This window comes from Anser anser (assembly GCF_964211835.1).
Source record: "Anser anser genome assembly, chromosome: 5".
Classification (NCBI taxonomy): Eukaryota; Metazoa; Chordata; class Aves; order Anseriformes; family Anatidae; genus Anser; species Anser anser.
The window spans coordinates 49,609,534-49,630,770 of record NC_139725.1 but is presented as its reverse complement, the minus strand read 5'-3'; the positions used below and the strand labels follow the sequence as shown (position 1 = coordinate 49,630,770).

Below are 21,237 nucleotides of genomic sequence, written 5' to 3'. Positions count from 1 at the left end.
GTTTTGATGACAACACTAGGTATTTGACTTTATTGTAATTACTTCATGAAACAAATATTTAAATTAACACTATCTTTGAAGTTGTGTTATTTCTCCAGTTTGGCCTGATATTGGGTATCTTTAAAAAAAAAAAAGTCTCAATTGAATCAGAATCTCTTTTCTTTTTCTTAATTTCCCATTTCACCAGATTACTGTTTACAAAAGTCAAATTGGAATCCTTGTGCAGAGGCCCAGATGAAGCACTCCTTACTTGTAAACACATGCTACAGATCTGGAAGTCCTGCTATAATCTCACTAACCCAAGGTAAGATGCTGTAGAATTCTGGAGTGTGAAATTCACGAATACCTTGCTCAGTAGCATTCGAGGTCAATATTAGTCCTGGTTTTACTTGGTCTGGTATTTTAAATGAACAAACTAATCCTCCGGAAATCTGAGGAACTGGAACTGCGAAGATACCACTTGATGGATAAGGAGGAACCACTTAGAGTTCTGTGAAGTAAGGTGCATCAAAGCTAATAAACTGGTGAGAACTGATGGCAGATATTGTGTAACTCTGCCATTGTCCTTGATGTGGCTCAATGTACTGGTATTGTTTTGGTTTTCCTCCTGATCCGGGTTATAGAATCTTTTGTATCTTTTTGTTTAGTGGAGACATTGCTGTAGTAGTAATTTAGTTCGCGGACTTCTGCTGAATAGAGTGAAAGAGGGCTAGACATTAATTAAGACTACAGAAATAGTGGAGGTCACATGGATAAAGATGACATGCTTGGAAAATCAACATGCCTTTTTTTAAACGAAGGTCTGAAACTATTTAAGTTATGAAGCTAGTTAGGTTCTTCAAAGGACTTAGCCGGTATTTGGATAAGTTGAGTCCTCTTTGGGTTTCCAAAAGACACATATATTTTCCTTTGTCACATGTGTTTGGATCACCTGTGAAATAAACAGGAAAGCTGCTAATTTAGCTTTTCATATATCCATGCTGGTACCTGTACAACATGTTTATCAAGTACCTGTAGAATTACTGAGTACAGGCAGAATTTCCTGCTATCTTGTTGTTTGAAGGGTTGGTAGTTTCTGGAAAGGAGGTGGTGCAGAAGAGATCTGTACCAGATGGTATCGGATATAGGAGTGTGATGAACATTATCTGTCCAGTTTTTGGTCTCGTTTTGTTTGATCTCAGTTATGTAATAACATGCATCTCTAAGAAGATTGGGAGAGTTGGAAACTTAGGGCCAGAAAGGGAAAATTAATTATCTCATTGGGAAGCTAGTAAGCAGTTTAGAGCAGAAAAGTTTGGAGGAAGAGCCTGGGAGATCCCTATCTGAGTCAATCATAGCTCTGTCATAGTGGCTCTGGTGCTGCAGTATGGCAGGACTTGGACATGACAGGGAGCAAGTAAAGTACATGAGCAACTGGAAAGCTTTGAGCTGACTTTTCTTTTTCTTTTTTTTTTTTCTTTCAATTCCAAGTCACAGAAGCTAGCAGCAAGGACCTGGGAAAGAATTTATCTTCTAACTTACTGGGTGGGATTTTTTTATTTTTATTTTTTTCTGCAGTTGGTTGGGTTTGGGGGAAAGGAGCTAGGGAGGGATGTGGAGTGGGGTTAATAACTCTTTATCAGAAGGCTCTGCTGTGCAGAATAGTCAAAATTTCTATGTAAGCTTAATTTGAGTGTGGCTTTGTGTGTACTACACACAACTTTTCACCTTCCATCTTACACATAACAGGGCTCATCATGGCTTGTCATTACTTTGTTGTTGTGCTAAGAGTTACTGTGACACGTTAAGGACACATTAGGCAATGCTTCCTTCAGACATCAGTAGTGAATACAGAAGCTGACACAGCCAAAGAGTAAGATTTTCACAGCAGCATTTGCTAATGATCATGTCTCCATTTTTCTTTGAGAACATCTAAGTGAAAAAATTAACAAGGACTACTTTGCATCTGATACGATTTTTACTGCTTTTTTTTATCTTGACTCTTAAAACTTTTCTTGAAGTTCTGGTTTATGATGACAGAAATTAAAATAAAATTGGGGATGGAATGGAAAGAACCATGAATAAGCGCCATGATGGAAGGAGATAGGTTTCATGAATCACATGTTGAGAGATACCAAACTGTAGCCTTTCTTTGGATGGTCCATGTGAAATGTAAGGGCTGAATATTTTCACTTTGTATCATCGTAATCAAAATCTGTCTGACTGGCATAACAATTATCACTCTAACCTGAAATGTGACTGGGAAGTTCTGTTCATACAATTGCACTCAAGATGTAATGAAGAATAATAATGAAGGATTGTTGTGAATACTCAGATTTTCCAAACTCTATAATTTTAACACACACTTTTTGTTGAAAAGCACTGTTTGACAATAAGTTTTGCACTGGAAACAATTGAGGAATTTTCTCGTCATTCTTTAGGGCAATAAAAAAGAAAGGTTTTTAATCATTTGAAACTGTTTTAGAACGTTGATTTTCAAAGATGTGAATACCCTTCATGCTTATTTGAAACATGTTTTTCTCTTCTGATTTAGACTCAAAACTAATTTTGATGCATCATTTTCCCAATGAGATAAGAATTCACTTTTCTGATAAGCTGTTTGATAAATATTTTTTCTTCAAGTTAATCAGATTTTGTGGAGTAAACTTAGTTTGTGTTCTCAATAATCTTTTACTAATGAAATTAAATTATGAATAGCTAGATACTCCGCCAAATGTAAGTGTTAAATGCAACACTTTGTCTTACCTTTGTTCAGCTGATTAAAAAAAATTTTTGTCTTTAGTCAGCTTTTTCTCTTTAATTGTTTAATTTAAAAAAAAAAATATTCTGAGATGCAAGGCTTTGGAAGGTCTATGGAGTGATTACATCAACCATGTTTCTATTCAGCTTGCTTCTTGAAGTATGTTAGAAAATAGTTCAATTCTTTTCCAGTTCTTAGTTTGCATTAGCAAAACAGAGCAAACCAAGATACCAGTGATGTGCTTAAAAGATACTTATGTTAAGCCTGGCTCTCCTTGTCAGCAACATTTGGCATGTCATTGCTTGTGGATTGAGGAAGTAATTAACACAGAAAATATGCACCAACTGGTGTAACAAGTATAGCTGATAGTGTGTGTCTCAGAAAGTCCCCTTCTGTTTCCTGTGGATTTCTATAATGGCATCGTTTTGTAAGGAAATTGGTCTTGCAATAATTTTATGGTAATGCAAAGTTTTATTTATATCATTTTAGTAACAGCTGTACAAACAGAGGAAGTCATTTCACTGGTTTTTGAAGTGCAACTATTAAGAGTTGCTGAAAGGCTTCTTGCCGTTCTCTGGGTTCAAATTTGGAAGGAGGTGATTTGAAAATTAGGGCAACTCTAAAGATGTATTAAATTCCAGTCTTGCAGGTTAGATTAAAGTCTCTCAGACTTTATTTTAAGCTAGGAATTTTGTATATTTTTTTTCTCTGTGGTGGAATATGAGAATCAAACTAAGGTTTTCACTTTGCTAAGTTGGGCTAACAACCTAATTGGTTTAAATTTGAAACGTTGGTGAATTATTTTTATGTATTTTTTTAAAGTATTTATTGATAGTGAATAGTACCAGTTTTATAGTCCTAAAAATGAAGTTACTGTATTAACCATTAATTTTTCAGTCCCTTCTGCTGAATCTTTAACCATAGCTCTAGGACCAATTAGTTTTCCACCAAGTATATCAGCAAGAAGCCCGAGTGGCAGAAAGTGAGTTACAACTACAGTGGGAATTAAGTGCATTTTTTCCCCATGAGAGATCAGGGAAAACCCCTGCAAAGTGATTAGGCACCTGATCTATTCTAAGTGTTCAAAATGTTCCTACTGCATTTTTAGGATCAAATTTGGCATTAGACTGTTAATGTGATTATTAAGAAAAAACAAAAAAAAAACACCACCCAAAACTCTAGAGATAAAATTGCTTTTTATGTGGAATGTTTTTATAATATCTTTGCCTAAAATTAGATGTCTTGAGTTCAGTGTTGCTCTTTAGTATTGGAAAAATGTGGCTTTTCAAACTCACATCTGCCATCTCAGGTAACTGCAAGAGTAGTAACTCATCTTATGTAAAAATTTAAGGTACAATTAAGCCTTTTTGTAACGTTCTTAGTTATAAATCAAATTAAAAGTTTGTATACCCGTCTTGGTTATATTAATTATGAAAACAGAGTTGCTGAAGTAAATATGGATTTAGGTTTGCTCAGCTTAATTTTGTTTTAGTGCAGCCGGCTTAATGTACTGTGAGTGGTTAGCAATGCTTGGTACTAAATTTGTTCATAGCAAGAACCTTTATAGCAAGAACCTTTGTGGGAGGAGGGCAGCATGCAACTCGTATCTCAGTATATAATTTTATATCTTAATAGCTTACAATTTCTATACTTCATTACAGTGATTCTGGACGTGGGAGCAGCCTGTTAGACAGAGCTATTGCTGATAGACGACAACTTAATACAATTACATTACCAGATTTCAGTGATCCTGAAACAGGTAAGAACAGAATTTGAACAATAAAATTAGTAAAATGGAGTTCCAATAGCTAGATTTTTTTATTAGTTAATTGTTTTTTTTTTTTGCAAAATTAAATCATATATCCTGAGAATGTTTTCTTTGTCATATGGAGTGGAAATAGCAATTTTGCAATATAAGATTCTTTTATTTATTTATTTATTTATTTATGAAGTACTTGCAGACTATATATTGTGTAAATTAAAATATCTGTGGTCTGAATCTTGCTGAGCTTGGCAGTATAGCTTGGTTCTTATGTAAAGGCTAAAAATTACTATGCTTTACTAGTCTATTTTCCAAAGTGCTATGCTTTTCTGTCCTTTAAGTATTTGCACGTATTTTGTTTTTAAAAAGTATCAGAAAAAATTAAGAAAACTATAATCTCAAAAATGCTCAAGAAATCATTACTAATTAAATTCGTCAAGATTTCTAAAACATATATTAAAATAGAATTGAATACGTGGGCCGGATTAGTATAGACATAGCTTTGAGATTATAAGGAAAATCTATTTATTACAAATCATTTATACTGCAAAAATTGTGCTGCACAGGTGTGCTACATAAAAGGTAAGGCATCAATAAATATTGACAATATGTGCTTTGTACATGTTAGTATATTCTATTATCACAATAGAAATTGATATGCCTTAAAGTCATATAGAAAAAAGCAGGTGAGCCATGGATTCTCTGAAAAACACAGAAAGAGTTATTGTGATGACAGTAGTTCCAAAAACCTTTTGGAGTGTGTTATCTGCATTCTATATACTGACTTTTTTTTTCTTTCCTGGGTTTTATCTCAAAACTGTAGCATGCTTTTCTTGACACCCTTCAGATGTCAATTTCTGTTTAATCACATTTGGATAGGAAAAGCTTTTGGGGAAGCTTGTCAGCCTATGAGTTAGACTACACTGACCTATAAACTAAGATACATGGAAAAGTATAATATATCTTTGTTTACATCAGAATTGTACAGTACAGAAAAATCCATTTTAGTTACTTAATTTCTGAAAGTCGAAAGTGAAGCTAGTGTTCATTAGATTTTGAAATCATATAAGAAGAAAGAGTTCTGTGCTTGGTATCGTGGCAAACAGTTTTGATTACAAAGTTCAGGTCACCTGATTTAAAAGAATTGCAATATGATGTGGGCTGAAATATGGCATAGTTCAGCCTGCTTTGCCCCTATAGCAGAATTCTGAGTTCTTGTGCTCTTGTATTTACAATATGTAAGATAACACAAAATATTGTAGTAGTCCTTTGTTCTAGTCTAGCTCACTGTTTCATTTGAAGGAGATATCTATATGAAACCTTCAAAATCTAGTTAAATTATTTTTATGCCTTCTAAAAGAGGCGTGGGGGGGGAGTGTTATGGGGCGTGTTGTTTTTTTGTTTGTATGTTTTCCATGGGGACAAAGTTCTTGATCTACTTCTTCAGAGTGTCCTATTTTATATATGCCATGCTTCAAAGCATAATGAATTGGTGCTTTTTAAAGACTGCGTATTTCTCAAAGCTTTTAAGTAAAGATGAAACTTCATCCAAAACAGTGAGCTCTTCAAGAACTCACCCCAGATTCAAGTCCTGTAGCCAGTATCTCACTTGGAAAACAGGATCTTTACAAACAGTCTTTTTTTTTTTTTTGTAGAAGATCCTGTTTGTTTTTGTTTCCTGAATCTTACCTGTGTTGTTAGAGCTCATTTCTACTGTCACAGAGGATGAGATGGGAAATTAAAAGTATGGGGTCCTTTTTCATTTATTTTTCTTATAAAAGGTAATTATGTAGGGTAGGTTGGAGAGGGTCTCTTTTGTTGTTTTGTTCTTGTTTGTTTGTTTTTGTGGTTTTAATTTTTAATTTTAGCAGAAGAAACCTTCTTGCAGTACAAATACTTGAATTCTGGTAAGGACTGGGGATTTGTTACCTACTGTATCTGTACAGTAGTGTAAATGTAAAAACCCTATATCAAAGTTATGTCCAAAATTCTTCTTCAGTATAAAAATACTGCAGAAATTAAAAGGTTATGTTACTGCAAGAACAGAAGTCAAGCTAGGCATAGTGTTTGAGTGAGAAAACTCTAGGCAGACTGTCAAAAAAAAAAGTGTGCAAAAATGATAGAACTAATAGATGGTCAAGTTGTTAGACCTTTATTGGCTGAGAAAGCTCATTCTGAGGTTCTGTTTATCCTCAGTCTTAAGAAATCCAAAACAAATTTGGCATTTACAGTATTTTAATGAGGATGTAAGAAAAAAGTAGTGGGGAAAATCCTCTTAGGACAGAAATGTTTGCTACCCTTTAGACAGTATAATGCTACCATATGTATGCACTTACGTATGTGTATACACATGCACACGTGAAAACGTTCCACTACCTGAATTGCTTACCACCTGTGGAAGTGATGAACACCTTTTTGCTGTTTACTCTCTGTTTGATCAATCTGAGTAACAAGAAATGAGAGCTAAAATTAAATCTGAAGTCTTCCGTACCTGCAAAAAAAAATTAAAGGATTTTAAAATTCAAATAACAGTGATGGGTGTAAAATATATATATTACAAAAATATATTTATTTAGGTATATCAATTTAGCAAAGGTTGAAATTAAAATAAAAAGATCTTAAAAAAAAAAAAAAAAGCCACAGTGTTTATATATAGCTTTTACCAATCCAATAAAACTAATCAGAAATGATTAAATGATGCAAGTTTGAATTTTTGTAATCTTTGGAGTATAAAAAGCATGTATTCTGGAATTACCAGTCTAGCCTTGTAAGAAATCCAATGTCCCAGTCAAGAACTGTGGCAAATCTACTCTGAGCTTGCCTTCTGTTTCAGCTGGTTTGCCATGAGTGGCACGTACCCATATTTATATGTATTGCTGAATATGGAGGGGAAAAAAAAAAAAAGCTTTTATGAAACATTCACTGAAGTAAAATCTCACAGGGAGACAGACTCATTTCCTTTTCAAAGTTAGATAAGCATATGCAAATCATTTGAGGCTTCAGTTAACTATTTTGGTTAAGGTAAGTTGCACTCAATCTTTTTAAAATCAGATTATTCAATCTGTTGTGTAGTGGTTTCAGTCCACTTAGTTTGTCCTAGGAAGTAATATTGGTGGCTGAGTTTTAAAATTTGGTCTTTATTTCCTCCTAAATATATTTCACAAACTCATACATTAGAACGCAGGGAAAAGTTAATCTTTAATTTGTTTTTGAAACTAGTTTATTACAGAAGAGGAGTACATATGAATGCAGCATATTTTCTTACACTGCTTTCAGAAGAAGTGCTATTTATTTTATGTGGAAGCCATTTCCATCTTACTGAATGGGGAAATAAACACTTTGCATTTTTTGGCATCCGTGACTCCATTAAACCCTGTTCTTGGATCTTTTCCTTTCCCACCCCCCCACACCCTTATCATTCTCTTTCTTTCGCTTTTTAGCCTCTGATACTTCCTCATCTTCTCTCTCAAGAACAGAGTCTCCTCTCCAAGTGTTTGTATCTTCTCATCTTCCTCATCCTCATCCTAAATCAGATACCTTTGTCTGGCCCCATGCAGCCTCTCCATACTGTGACCAAGTTCCTGAGCCCTGTTCACCTTCTCGCTGTAAATTGGTTTTCTCTTCCTGATGGGCGTGTTTGTACTGTATTTTTCTGATAATCTTCATAACTGATAAACCGTGTTTAAAACAATTTAAGCTTCAACGGAGTGTCCGTGAAATCTGGCCTTTCAAATTTATTTCATTAAATTCTGAATGGGTTTTAAGAGTTTGTTCAGGGTAGACTGTTTTATTGATCCCCAAAGATGTAAAGTTACAGGCAGATTTAATATTCTGTACTCATGACTGTTACAGAAAACGATAGGTGTTTTTTAAAAGAGGCTATTGTCCTCTACTGCGCTGTAGCATTTATGGCTGTAATTATTTCCATTGCTGGCATGTTTTGCCTAACAAGACTGTCCTTTCCACAGGATTTCCTTCTTACCTAGTTTTTAATGATGTAATTTTAGTGTCTAGATCCTTGATTTGAAATCCTTTTTAGCTAATTGCATACAAAACATTCCCTGAAACTTCATATGAGGGAAAAATCACATTAAATATCAATGTATTCTTTAATATGGCAGGTAGGATGTATTGAAATGATTCAGAGGCGGTAGAGTAGTGAAAATCAGCATTTTGCTATTCCAGATCAGGAGTCATTCTGTTCATTGAAATGATGCCAGTTAAAACATGCTGTAAAATCACTTTCCATGTTTGAATGCAAACTACATAGTAATGCTGCCAGAATAGTTCAGGTGGCAGGGTAAAACCAAGTTAGTTTTCCAGATACTTCTTTTAAACTCTTTTTTATTTGTTAAATTGTCCTTCATTCATAGACTTGTGCGTAGCTCTGTATTTATTACTGCATTTACTATAATCCAGTCTTAGGAAATTCACTGATGACACTAGGCTTTAACTGACATTGTGTCAAAGATACTAATTCCTAACAAAATCTAGAGAATAAATCTTTGAGTATTAGCAAAATTCACTCATTAAAGTAGCTTAGATAAGATGGGAGTTTTGAAAACACTAGCTCATATATAAGCCTACAACTGGAAATTCTGGAGAGCACTTCCTTTAGACTTCAGGAAATGTGTCCTACAGAAGTTTAACTAGCTGAAACCTGACTTTCTTCTTGAAGCATTTGAATAGCTAATTAATTGCTATTACCCCTTTGAGTGTTGAGTTGATCTTGCTCAGGCCTACTCTAGAAAGCGTACACACCAGCTAGCATTAAATTGCTTGTTCTTTGCAGGGCTACAAGAGAATAAGACCTCGTTCAAGAATGAAGGCACATGGAAAGAATGTGGAAGTCCAAGCACAGATTCCATTATGTAAAGCCCAGGTCTTCCATTTCAGATAAAAGTTACTGTATCCTCAGGGAAAGCAGCTTCCAACATACACATGAGCAGTAGTGGAACCATGGAAAAAAAAAAACAAAACACCCACACAGTTACTGAAGTCCTTTGTACAATGTAAATAATTTATGAAAGTCAAAGCTCTCTATCTTTGAGTAAGTAGAAGTTTGTCTAGATGCTTATAGCTTTCTGGTATAGTTAACAGGGCTGAAAATCTCATGTTTCCTATCTTAGTTCTTTCTTTTTTTCTGGTGAAAGAACAAAAGACTTTTTGACTTTATTTGACTTGACTTACAATTTCTGTTGAACAGGAGCATGATCTTAGAGGTGTAGCAAAGGCTCTATGAAAATATCTATTGTAAACAGTGATCTCCTTATTTAAAATTTTTATCATTTGGAACCCTCTAAACCTGATTTATGGTTTGAAGATTATCAGAAATCCTCTGGCTTTCTTGGAGTTCTTGTTTATTTATTTATCTATTTTTCTCTTTCTTAGTTTGGATTTTAATTTGTGGTTTGATTTGTTCAAAGGCAATCCATCAGATGCTTACTTTCATGGTTTTTACTCCCCCTTTTCAGTTTGTAAGTAGTATTCACTGTGCAGTTCCATTAATTTCCTAAGGACTTAAACCACCTTTTCCTTTACCACAAAATGTACATGTTTTGTCCATCAGTAGTAGAAGTTTGATAGTGTGTAAAGCAAGGCTGATGCTCTTTGCCCATTCACCCTAAGGTCTGTAATCTTACAAGATCTGAATGCACTCAGCTAACACTTGCATTTAATAATTAAAGAGGCAGTATTCATTTCTAGAGGACTGCAAATAAAGATATATTAGGAAGGTCTTGTATAACATAATGGCCAGCTGCTGGTATGTTGTATTATAGGAGATTTTATGCCACTGCTGTTCCTAAGGAGTATATTGGTCTAGAAGGTAACATTGCAACTTCTGTCATGAGTCACAATAAACTACTACTTTCTCTTGTGGTACAAATTTTACATGTAGAATAAATCTCTTAAGAGTACACTTTAAAATAATGAAATGATGCCAACAAGCTGAATAAAAGAAAATGAAAAATATAGATCAATAAAACTAATTTTGCTTTAACCAGGATTCAAAACAACATTCTTTCTCTCTAACCAGTTACATTATGAACTTGTGCATTTGGCCTTGAATAGCAAATTTTGAATTTGTTTCTCATTGAAAAGTAAGAAGAGATATAAAACAGCGTGTTTGATGGTGACTAAGCACAGAAAATGTTTTTCAGAAAGCGTAGAGAATACTGTAAATGATGTTAGCTATACATGACTACTAAAATCTCCACGCATAACAGTACCAAAAGATAAGGTATCTTTCTAATTTTTGATTATGAAAGGTGTCTCAAACACCTAATAAATTTGATACAAAATCATGTTAATTTTGACGAGATCTGCCAATCTATCATATCAAATATATCATTTCAGTGATGCATTAGTCCTGCAGAAGGTACTGCCTCTTTCTATCACGTTTGCCTTTTTTTTTTTTGTAGCACAGTTCTCTGTATGTTGCACCACTAATGTTCCTACTGGCAGCTTTGTGTGAACGTAATGTTGGAAGTCATGGGTTGGTTTTTTTCCTCTTCACTCCTGCATGAGCATTGCTTTTAAGGCATTTTTTATTTACATAAATTATGAAACTGTTTTATAATACACTCTTTTTATGGTATAAAAAGAAATCCTTTTATAGTGTTTTTTGTCAGTTGATATGAACCTGTTTCATGAAGGTTGTCAGTCCATTTTTTTTTTTAACCCATTTTCAGAAGGAAAATTTGATGCAAATTGATTTTTATTTTTCTCCAAGTGCTGATAAGAGTCCATGTCGCAGTTAGTCCCTGCCCCTAAGGCAACATTGTTAAGAATTTATTGGGGAATGACCATGGAAAGGACTGAAAAAGTTGTAACATGCCCTCTATTTACATGGGGTGACTTATGGATGTTATTTAAAAGATTGATTTCATGCAGACTTTCCTGTAATATTTATCTTAAGAAAAACCTGAAATTGAACACTTTGTTGTTCACAGAAGTTGAACTGTAGGTATGACTTAGAAAGTAAAGGTTTCTATGTGAGACTACTTCACCTCCTGGTTAAATTGTATTTATATAAGCCTGTTGGTAGTTCTTCTGTTTAGATTATTGAATTGAAGCATTGACATAATCATAGGTTGTTGCAGATACTATGTTACTATGATGAGTAAAAAGTCTGTAAATTCTGGACAGATGTTGTTGTAGGAAACTTTTTTGTTTAGAAGCATTTTGTTAGGAAAAAATAAGGCATTCTGTCACACTTTGCAGTGTGCAATGCAATTGTGATTCCAAATCTTAGTCAACAGATAATTCAAATAAATGTATGCACGATTTTTCAAAGACAGTCCCTATTTCACAGTCATCCCGCTTGGTATAAACAAGCCTTAAGATAAAACTGAATAAATGAAACTGAGTAGCCAGGATCGATTTTGGTGATTTATCTACTTTTTCCAGACCTCATCCTTTTCCATCCCAAAAGAAACACTCTTTTTTGCCTTGGTACTCTGAAGGAATTTTTTCTTGATTCTTAAGTGTCACACTATAATAGCAGGTCTAGAAATTCTCCAGGAAGAGCAAGAATATTTATATAGCATCCGAGGTAAGGTAAAGTTGCAAACAAGGAATTCCTATTGCTCTATTGAGCATTTAAAGAAAACTACATCCAAATGAATTGTAGCAATTGTAGTGAAGATGTGTTTGTGGTTGTCTCAGGGCTACTGAACACAGACTAAAATAAGAAACATACAGGTAAGACTGGAAAGAGAGAGCAGGTCTTATGACAAAACCAACAGGGAGCCAGCATATAAATAGTTGGCTGTATAAGGGCTGTGAGGCCTCAAGCAAACTTTAAGATTCACTCTACCCTTACAAACCACTATGTTTTTTAGCTACTTATCGTTGAAATTAGTATAAATTACACAATTACAATGTGATTATAAAGATCTCAATCTGAGGACCCTGGACTTAGAACGGGTTAAGTAGAATGTGGAGAGAGGTCAGAAGAAGCTTTTAGCACGCAAGAGACTTCTTTAAATGATCTACTTGTGTACAAAAATAAAGCTTACTCACTGTGTTTTAACACAAAGTGCCAGAAATAGTCAGGTGGCGGCTAATTGTGTCAAAGCTAAAGAAGCATTCAGGAGTTTATGGGTTAGAGCTATCAGTATGAGTGCAGCCTACCTGAAAGATTCCCAAATGAATTCAGTACTGTAAAGAAGACTGCTGCTATTTTATTAATAAATAAATAATAGTAAAGATGCAAAACTGTGATAAAAGATGCAGTGGTAGTGCTGATCAGACATGCAAGGCTCTACTGGAGGTCATCCATTCTCCTTTTGGAAACCATGTAGTCGTGTGTCTGATCGCTCGTAACAGCCACTGCAAGAAGGGTTTTTAAAGAAACAAAAGAAAACCCCCACAAATACTGGTGCTCTTGTGCTGTTCAACATCCTTAAGTTTTACATGCTTTTGAATAAGACTGAAGTGTGAAGGATCTCAGTGGCTGGAATTTCCAAACACCTCTGGGAAATATTACACCAAGTTTCTTTGTATTATGCTTAAAATTTGGTCTTCAAACTTAAACCCAAAGAAACCACTTACTTGGGATGTTGTTTAGAAGCAGACTAAATTTAGGTGATATATTGAATAATCTGCAGTCAGAGTTTCAAAAACAGTTAAGTTACTTGGCTTGTGTTGAATTTTAGATTAAGGTTCATGATGAATTTACGGTACACTTTTATATCAGCTATATTAATGTAATGAAAGATGAGGTAAATATTTTTTAGTAGTTTGGTTGAAATAGAGACACTTGAAGACTAGTACTTTGTTGTATATACATGTATTTTTTCTTTGGAGAACTAATTGCTGAAATACCTTAAGGAATACTTTTTTCCTAAGGGAAATATAAGAAATTTTAATCATAGAATGGTTTGGGTTGGAAGGGACCTTAAAGACCCCCTGGGTCCAACCCCCCTGCCATGGGCAGCGACACCTCCACCAGAGCAGGCTGCCCAAAGCCCCATCCAGCCTGGCCTTGAGCACCTCCAGGGATGGGGCATCCACAGCTTCTCTGGGCAACCTGTGCCAGTGCCTCACCACCCTCACAGAAAAGAATTTTCCTCCTTATCTAAACCTACCCTCTTTTAGTTTAAAGCCATAACCCCTTGTCCTAATAAACCAGTTTAATAATAGTATTTTGTGAAATACATCTTCTAGAAATATATATAGTTTAATTAAAAAACTATTTTTTATTCTGTCAGAAAGTCCCGGACAGGAGTTGGTTACAATAGTAACTCAGTATCCACACTGTTTTAACTTGAGTGTAGGTGGTAATACTTTCATGGCACTGCTGCTCATAGAAATTTTATCACACTAGTTCTTTATATATAGAAGTTGATGTACAACAAGTTCTAATGATATATTACCACGTACATTTTATGGTTAAGTACTGGAGACTTAAAATCTAGCAGCGCACTTTCTGTATGAAATAACTTGCGGCCTAGTTAGCAGCCAGAGTCTGGTCTACACTGGTCTGTGTAGTAGGAATTCCTTCTACGTTTCTAGTCTGCTGATTTATCTTGTCACACTTAAGAACACACGTTTCATGTGGGAAATCCCTTCTCATTAAAAATCTTAGAAAACCTGTGGTATTGAGAGTGAAGGTTTTGTTTATTGTTTAACTGTTAATGATGAGCTTGTGGGATATGTTTCAACCTGTATAGGATTCAATACTTTCTTCTAAGATACCTGTCATTGTTGATCATTACAGTATGGAGCTGGGCTTAGGAGACATCTGATCCAATATGGAATATTTTACTTCCAGTATTTATTAGTTGGACATGGTCAGAATGAGATTTTGTAATTCGTAATTATAAAACAAGGGGTACATTGAAGCTTAGATGACAAAGAGTGTCTATTAGAATATGCATGGTCTTGATTTTAAAAAAATAAATAAATCAACACTAAAGACACTTTGAGTAACCTGAATATGCAAAGTACAGTTGTCATTAGGTATTCTCTTGTAATAGAAGCTTTTTCACATCTGGTGGTTTGAAAAAGGTAGTATTTGCTAGTGATATTCTAATCTCACTCATAAATGCTTTATATGAAGAGAATTATTCAAGGCAACTTTGGGATTCTTCTTCATGCAATAGATTTTTTGCCACAAGGCATTTTAATTCAGCCTTCTTGATTAGCTAAGGTTTACATTCAGTGCAGTTTAACTGTGTATTTGTGATGGGATCGTGTTGTATATTTTAGCTCTCTTTTTTTAAAATGCTATTATTAGTCTTAAAATAGTCATCTAATTGCACTCTATGGAAAGACATAGCAATTACTAACATCAAAGTGCATGCAGCAAACTGAAGATTACAGTGTACAACACCATCACAAACCTTTTTTTGGATCGTACGTTTGCCATAAGAGATGTCGAGTTTAATAGAGAGTATTCATAGCAGCAACCCAAAAAACGTGTCATGTACAGTTACCAGTGTTCAGTGTAGTTTTAGTATAGAGTCTTTCAGACCAGTATAAAAGTTTCTGTGACAGGAAAAATTAATCTGACATTTTTAAAAAAATCTCCAAAATGGTATGTTTAAATTAAATCTAGAGGAGTTTTAGGTAAAACTTGTTAAGAAAAAGGCTTATGATTAATTGTTTTATGCAATAAGTATGTCCTTTATTCTTTTTCTGATTAGTATTTTTTTTAATTACTTGTACAGGTTCAGTCCATGCGACATCAATAGCAGCTTCTAGAGTAGAGCAAGCACTGTCTGAAGTTGCGTCATCTCTGCAAAGCAGTGCCCCTAAACAAGGTCCCCTACATCCTTGGATGACTCTGGCTCAAATATGGCTTCATGCAGGTACTGTGAAAGTAAAATATTTCTTGTTCTCTGCCATCCCTTTTATTGCTAGCTTACAGACTTGCAGAAATCTGGTTTAGATTTCAGAAGCTGTTATCACTTATCTGAAGATAAACTCAAAATTTGTCATTTTGCTTCATTTTTTAAAAAATATAATCTTGTCTTGTCTAGGAAATGACGATGTGAATTGTCTGCTATTTCATTCTCTCTAACAGGATTGCATTTTCTTGTCAGAAGATCGAACTTAAATATATGAAAGCCATTATTCATATTAAGAACATATTGCATACATTCTTAAGAAATATTTACTTTTTTTTTACTTCTCTTTAAAATGTTGACAACAAATCTTAATCACCAAATGAATGTAAGCTCTTAATAATGATGTAGAATGTATGATAGCTTGCTTAACAAAGAGTAGTGGTGAATTTCTCCCATAACTTTGAAATAGGGGTACGTGTCTATAATGCACTCTTTTTATGTAAGAATGGGAACACATGTTTCTGTGGTGGTCTTCCTGTATTTCTATTACATATAAAATTTGTGTTGTGGAAAAACAATAGCTAAAGCTACTCCTGTTGTTTGGTAATACCCATTTGACTGGTAAAGGTACATGTTCGAAACAGTACTGTACACACAGTATGCATGATTCCTTCCTTCTTATTGAAAACTGATTTTTTGTGAGTGCCCTTGGAGAAAGGCTGTTTGAAAACCAAAGCAAATTTGTGGTAAAGAAAGAAACATAGTGGGCCCAAAGTCTTGTCTCATCAATTTAGTCTCTAAAGTACCTTGAATTTCTTAGTATTTGGAAATTTAGTACCTTGATTCCATTGGGTGGAAGATGATGTTTGTAAGGATTTTCAATAGTGTTGCTGGAACTAGAAAAGCTTTATCATTGAAAATAATTAACTCTGCATGTGACAGGACAAAATAAAAAAGGTGGTGATGAGCTGTTTAGCTCTCTTCTTCCTAGCTTCATTGTTGAGAAAGACCCAGGATCGTTTTTCTAAATGTGGAGTGATCTTGAGTGGTTTTAGTAATTGTTATGCTGCTTCCTGCCTCAAGCTAAATGCTACGCCAGTATCACAAGTGGCGGTCCTACAAAATCTTAATCAGAAAATGATGATCCAGTGTATTTTTACAGTTGCAAATGTATCCTGTGAAATAATACTTGCATCGGAAAGGTGTTATTTAGAAATCAATCAGCAATTGTTCTGCTTTGGTCTGCTCTCAGGCTTGAGTGATTTTCAGTGACATAACTATTTTTTCATTATACTCAGCCAGTATTGTATAGACACGATCAATTTGCGTTTATTCTATGTGGTAACCTTGTGTAAAGTTTTTCCAAGATACATTTCATGTAGTGTATATGTTACAGAGCTGTCATTTGGAAAGAGTTGTATCTCATTTTTGCAAAATGTTGGAGTTCAAATTACCAAGGAATTACTGTTACTAGGAAATCTTGGTGTTTATAATCCACATTCAGAGCTGTATTTCTTAGCATTTTAATTTACCTGTTTTGCATTAACAGTTCTGTTGTGTGAAGGCCATTATGGAGCAATGGCTCTCAGATATTAATTAATGTTTCAGAGGGGGGGAAAAACAACAGGATATGGGAAAGAACAATGATAGTGATTGATAACTGATCTCATTTGGGGGTGGGAAGGTTCTTCCACAACAACAGAGACAGAAGGAAGCAAGGCTCACCAAGGCATGGTGCAGTCACCTGCCTTGCAACATGGTATCACTGGCTGTAAATATTTATAAACCATCATGGATGGCCATCTACAGTAACTCCTAGCATCTGCAATGCTGTAAGTTCTCATCTTTCTGTGACAGCTTATTTTGTCCATGCAAGTGGCTGCTACTGTTTCCTCCACAAAGGAGTGGTCTGGACACTCTTCACTGAGCCCTTTGTAGACCACAACTTGCATCCACCTTGGTCTTCCGCTGCTGCAGTCTGCTGCACACTCCACTTTGCCCTCATAACAATTTCTGTGTGAGCATGGTCTGCAGGCCATATTCTTGTCCCACCTGGAGGAAGCACGGGTGGGAATTGGGAGAGGAGTGGGGTGGAGAGCAAACTATAAAATGTCAAAGATTCAGGGGAAGAACATGATGTATAAAGAGTGCCCTGACACTTTGTGTAATGGGGAGCAATGAAAGAAATACAACAAGAGATGAAAGACAGCTGCTGTCAATCTTCAGAGAAAGTACAGCAATGTGAAGCTTACTTCCTCTCCTTTTTTGTATGTTTCTGTTCTTGATGCTTTGGGCAGGTAACTTGTGCTGCATTTAAGTGTTCAGGTATCCTGCTCTAATTGTTCAGCTACCTGTCCTGCTACAGGAAATGCCCTGAGCCTTGAAAAAGGGTTTTGTGTTTGTTTTTTTTTTTCCATTTTTTTTTTCCTGTAGGAATATTCAGAATTAACATTTACTCTAAGAAACATGATACAAAACAGATATAAAGGTATCTTCATCAATACATATGAGATACTCGCATAGAAAACAGTCATGAAATTACTTAACACGTAACTTGCAGCACATGTTCTTTAAATAAAAATGAAGACTTACCATTGGGAAATTGCTTCCTTTTTGAGACTCATGCCACATTAACTGTTTGACTCCCTGTATGGTTGTGCAGTGTTTTACTACTTAGCGGGGGAAAAAAATGCATATCTTTAATGTGCTTTAAACATTAAAATACAAAAATTGAGAATGTTAGATTATAGAGACATGGAAAAGTTATGAGAATAAACTCTAATACATGTTAAATTTAGTGGAATTTATTTACCCAAATTAATACATATCATGTGAGACGGATAGAAAATATTTTTTCTTTATTAATATACACTGTCATTGCAGGTATCATTAGAGTAAAGGAGTGTGGCATTCAGTCTAAAGAATTTGATTTTTCAGAACGTAATTTTAATTTTTCATCTTGTTTATTAATGAACTCTTCCAGCCTTTTATTTCTGGGCATAAAATGTAAAGATGGGAAGTCAGGTTTATTTTAAATATAGAAAATCAACAACAAAAACTCTTTTGTAATTAGTACATCCCCCAGTGCTGCTGTTAAAAAACAAATCCATCCCTAAATGATCAGTGGCTGTGACGGTCACTTGACACATACCTCAAAACTGGACTCAGTATTGCTGTGTAGCTTGACTGAAAAGTGGATTGATTTGACAATAAAATACAAGCACAAGCATGGAAGGGGGTGAGCTGGGGCATTCTCTGAGTGGAGACACTGAGAAGTGCACACCAGCCTTGGCACTTGGTTTCTCATCAAAGTGATGCCCCCCACTGAAATTTTCCAACAGTCATCTGGCATTTGTCAGTGTTCTACAACTACTTTCCTTGAATTTACCTTGTTGGAATTGAACTTTCTTTTTTTCCTGAGTTTGAAGTAATTTATATTTTAATCAAATTTACTTTTGCTCTAAAGCAATACTTTTTTTAAGGCATGTCATTTGCCTTGTATATATCAGATGAAATTATCTCAGAATGAACAGCTCTTCTCCAATATCAGAAATTTCTTGAATTAACTCTTATGCTTACCGTCCAGCCAGAAGTTCCACTTTCTATTAAATCTTTCATAGTTTTCCAAACTTCTCTAGAATTAAGATATTGTCTAGAAAAAGTGCACTGTATGTAGCATAATTTCAAGTACCTTTATACAGAAAAGGATTAATTATTTAATTACCTTTTAGGAAGGACCATTAATAACTGTCAAGTTACTCTGCTACAGTTAATAAGCAAAATTTAATATTTATTACAGTGCAAAGCAAGTGTACCTTTATAAATAGCGTTGTAACCTCTACTGGCTACTGTTAAAAACCCAAATTGCTACCATACTTGCATCCCCTCAAGGAATACAGAATTTCAACTGCGGTCTGTTAAGTTAGTCAAACTGTGCATATTCTTCAGTCTAGAATTACTGTGGTAGCAGATAAAAATTACTTGAGTAAGTGATTAATTTCTGCATGTTATTTGCTGATTTTTATAGCTTTTAGTTAATACCTTTCACAGACTGGTTTAGTAGGTAGGTCTTTGTGTATGCATCATGATATGCTTCTGCTTCCCTATACCTAGCTTACAGTCGAAAGCATGAACCACACATCTCATAAATGTACTGACCTCTCAGGATGGTGTTGAATAGGTGGTTGGTTTTTTTGCTGTTTTTTTTTCCTGTCTTCAATCAGTGACAAGCTGGATAAATGATACTTTTCCTGACTGTGTTTTAAACAACTTTGGAATGTCTATTTCAAAATGTTTCAAGTCTGATGATGCTGGAGAAGAAACAATAAAAGGAGAGCTCAAATGGTTAGCACTAAAATAATATAGTGTATTTTATTCTCTCCAAAATCTTGTTTCTCTCATAGTAATACTGACCATGTAGGTTTCAGAAAAGCACTCAAAAACGAAGTGCCTAAGCTTTCCCAAAATATTTTAGGGGTTAAAGCAAACAGAAACAAAATGGAAAACAAAAAACCCACCAAACTCTCAGTACAACTCACATTTTCTTCTACATGCCTGGCTCTAAAGCTCTGGCTAAAACTTCCTTTTTTGAGTCTACCAACAGTAGAAAAGTAGAATTATAGAAATACTTTATTTCTTCCAAATTTAGGTTTTGATTTCAAAATTTTATACCTTTACTATCTTCCAGGCTTGCTATTCTTCAGTTATATAGTGCCATCTCTGACTAGGTGAGGTTATTCTGTTGCTGGATCTGCAATTTTATGTGTTAGTTCTTCAGAATGGGTGAGATTTTTCTTTCAAAAAGCATTTTATTAGCTTGCTTGCAAAAATATACTGCATTAATCTATATGTCCTCATGACCATACTATTTATGCTAGGTAGAATGTGTTCTGTGAAGTCACTGAGTCATTTAAGCAGCCAAAAAAGAACGCTCTTCTGGTAAAAATCTCTCTTCTCCCATCAGTAGGATCAGGTCTCAAAAGAAAAAAAAAAGAAAGGGGTTATGGGTTATGATTATGAATATTAAATAATACCAAGGTGTATGTAATATATATATACATCAATAATAGCAAGAAATGTAATATAAATCTATCAACTGTAGGTTAAGAGTTATGTACTCTGCTGTACTGAAGTTGACTGGTTATGGATACTCACTATCAAGTCCGCTTGATATGATTATCTCATAAGAAGACTCTTTTAAAGGCACTCAAACATTGATCCCAGTCAGAGTTTAGGTACAATTCAAAATCCACTGCTCTAGTGTGAGATCCTGATCTCAGAGCCTTTAAAGCGAGGTGGGTGCCCTGTACTCAATAATGAGAGAAGCATGACCTGAAGACGGGTAGGTTGCTTTGCTCTTCTGATGAAGCATTTTGATTTAAACCTTAATGTTTAAGACTTCTTTTTGTGCAGTGTGATCCAATAGAATGCAATTAGAAAAATTGAGGCTCAATTTTTCTGGGATCAACACTAAGGTAAAAGAAATGTACACCTCAACCCAGAAACAACAGTATCCTTTTTCTTGCATTTGATCTCTATACTCCTCTCCTCCCCCTCCTTTAGCAAGAGATTATCTTAATTCAGCAGGGTAGTGAAATATGCAGTGTTGAAGAGTGCTGTAAGAGCTGCTTGAAGGCAAATACTTTTTCTATTGTTAGTTGTTAATTACTTACTGAATTAACTTTTTTTTTTCCTTTCCTGTAGTCAATGTGATTTAGACAATTTTCAGGCTACCTAATGCTTTCATGAGAGCTGATTATACCTTTTTTTAAAGCTACAAAATTAAATGTTCTTAGATAGCTTCTGTAGGATGTCTTAGGAAAAAAAAAAAAAAAACAAAAAAAAACTTGGAGATATGAACCAAGTTCTGTCAAATCAGAGTGTTGAATAAGCATTTCACATGTTTTGCTAACTTAACTAGGAAACGTTTCTCATCAACT

At 34.7% G+C, this 21,237-nt stretch overlaps 1 protein-coding gene and 1 long non-coding RNA gene across 6 annotated transcripts in view; one reads left to right on the top strand and one right to left on the bottom strand.

Annotated features, from left to right (window-relative positions):
- The window catches only part of TTC7B (tetratricopeptide repeat domain 7B), a 137,234-nt gene that overhangs the window by 86,526 nt on the left and 29,471 nt on the right, over positions 1-21,237 (top strand). For 3 of the 5 annotated variants that reach the window (XM_083838840.1, XM_083838841.1, XM_083838842.1), the window contains 3 exons: positions 188-304; positions 4,402-4,499; positions 15,179-15,319. In XM_083838840.1, coding sequence (XP_083694966.1) covers positions 188-304; positions 4,402-4,499; positions 15,179-15,319 — 356 coding nt within the window. Of the gene's footprint in view, positions 1-187; positions 305-4,401; positions 4,500-7,942; positions 8,108-9,294; positions 9,553-9,928; positions 9,980-15,178; positions 15,320-21,237 lie in introns of those variants that run through there. The other 2 variants (XM_083838843.1, XR_014585278.1) reach the window with 2 other exon arrangements.
- The window catches only part of LOC310900632, a 79,759-nt gene continuing 73,852 nt past the window's right edge, over positions 15,331-21,237 (bottom strand). The window contains exon 4 of the long non-coding RNA XR_014585285.1: positions 15,331-20,272. This is a non-coding gene — a long non-coding RNA (uncharacterized lncRNA). The remainder of the gene's footprint in view (positions 20,273-21,237) is intronic.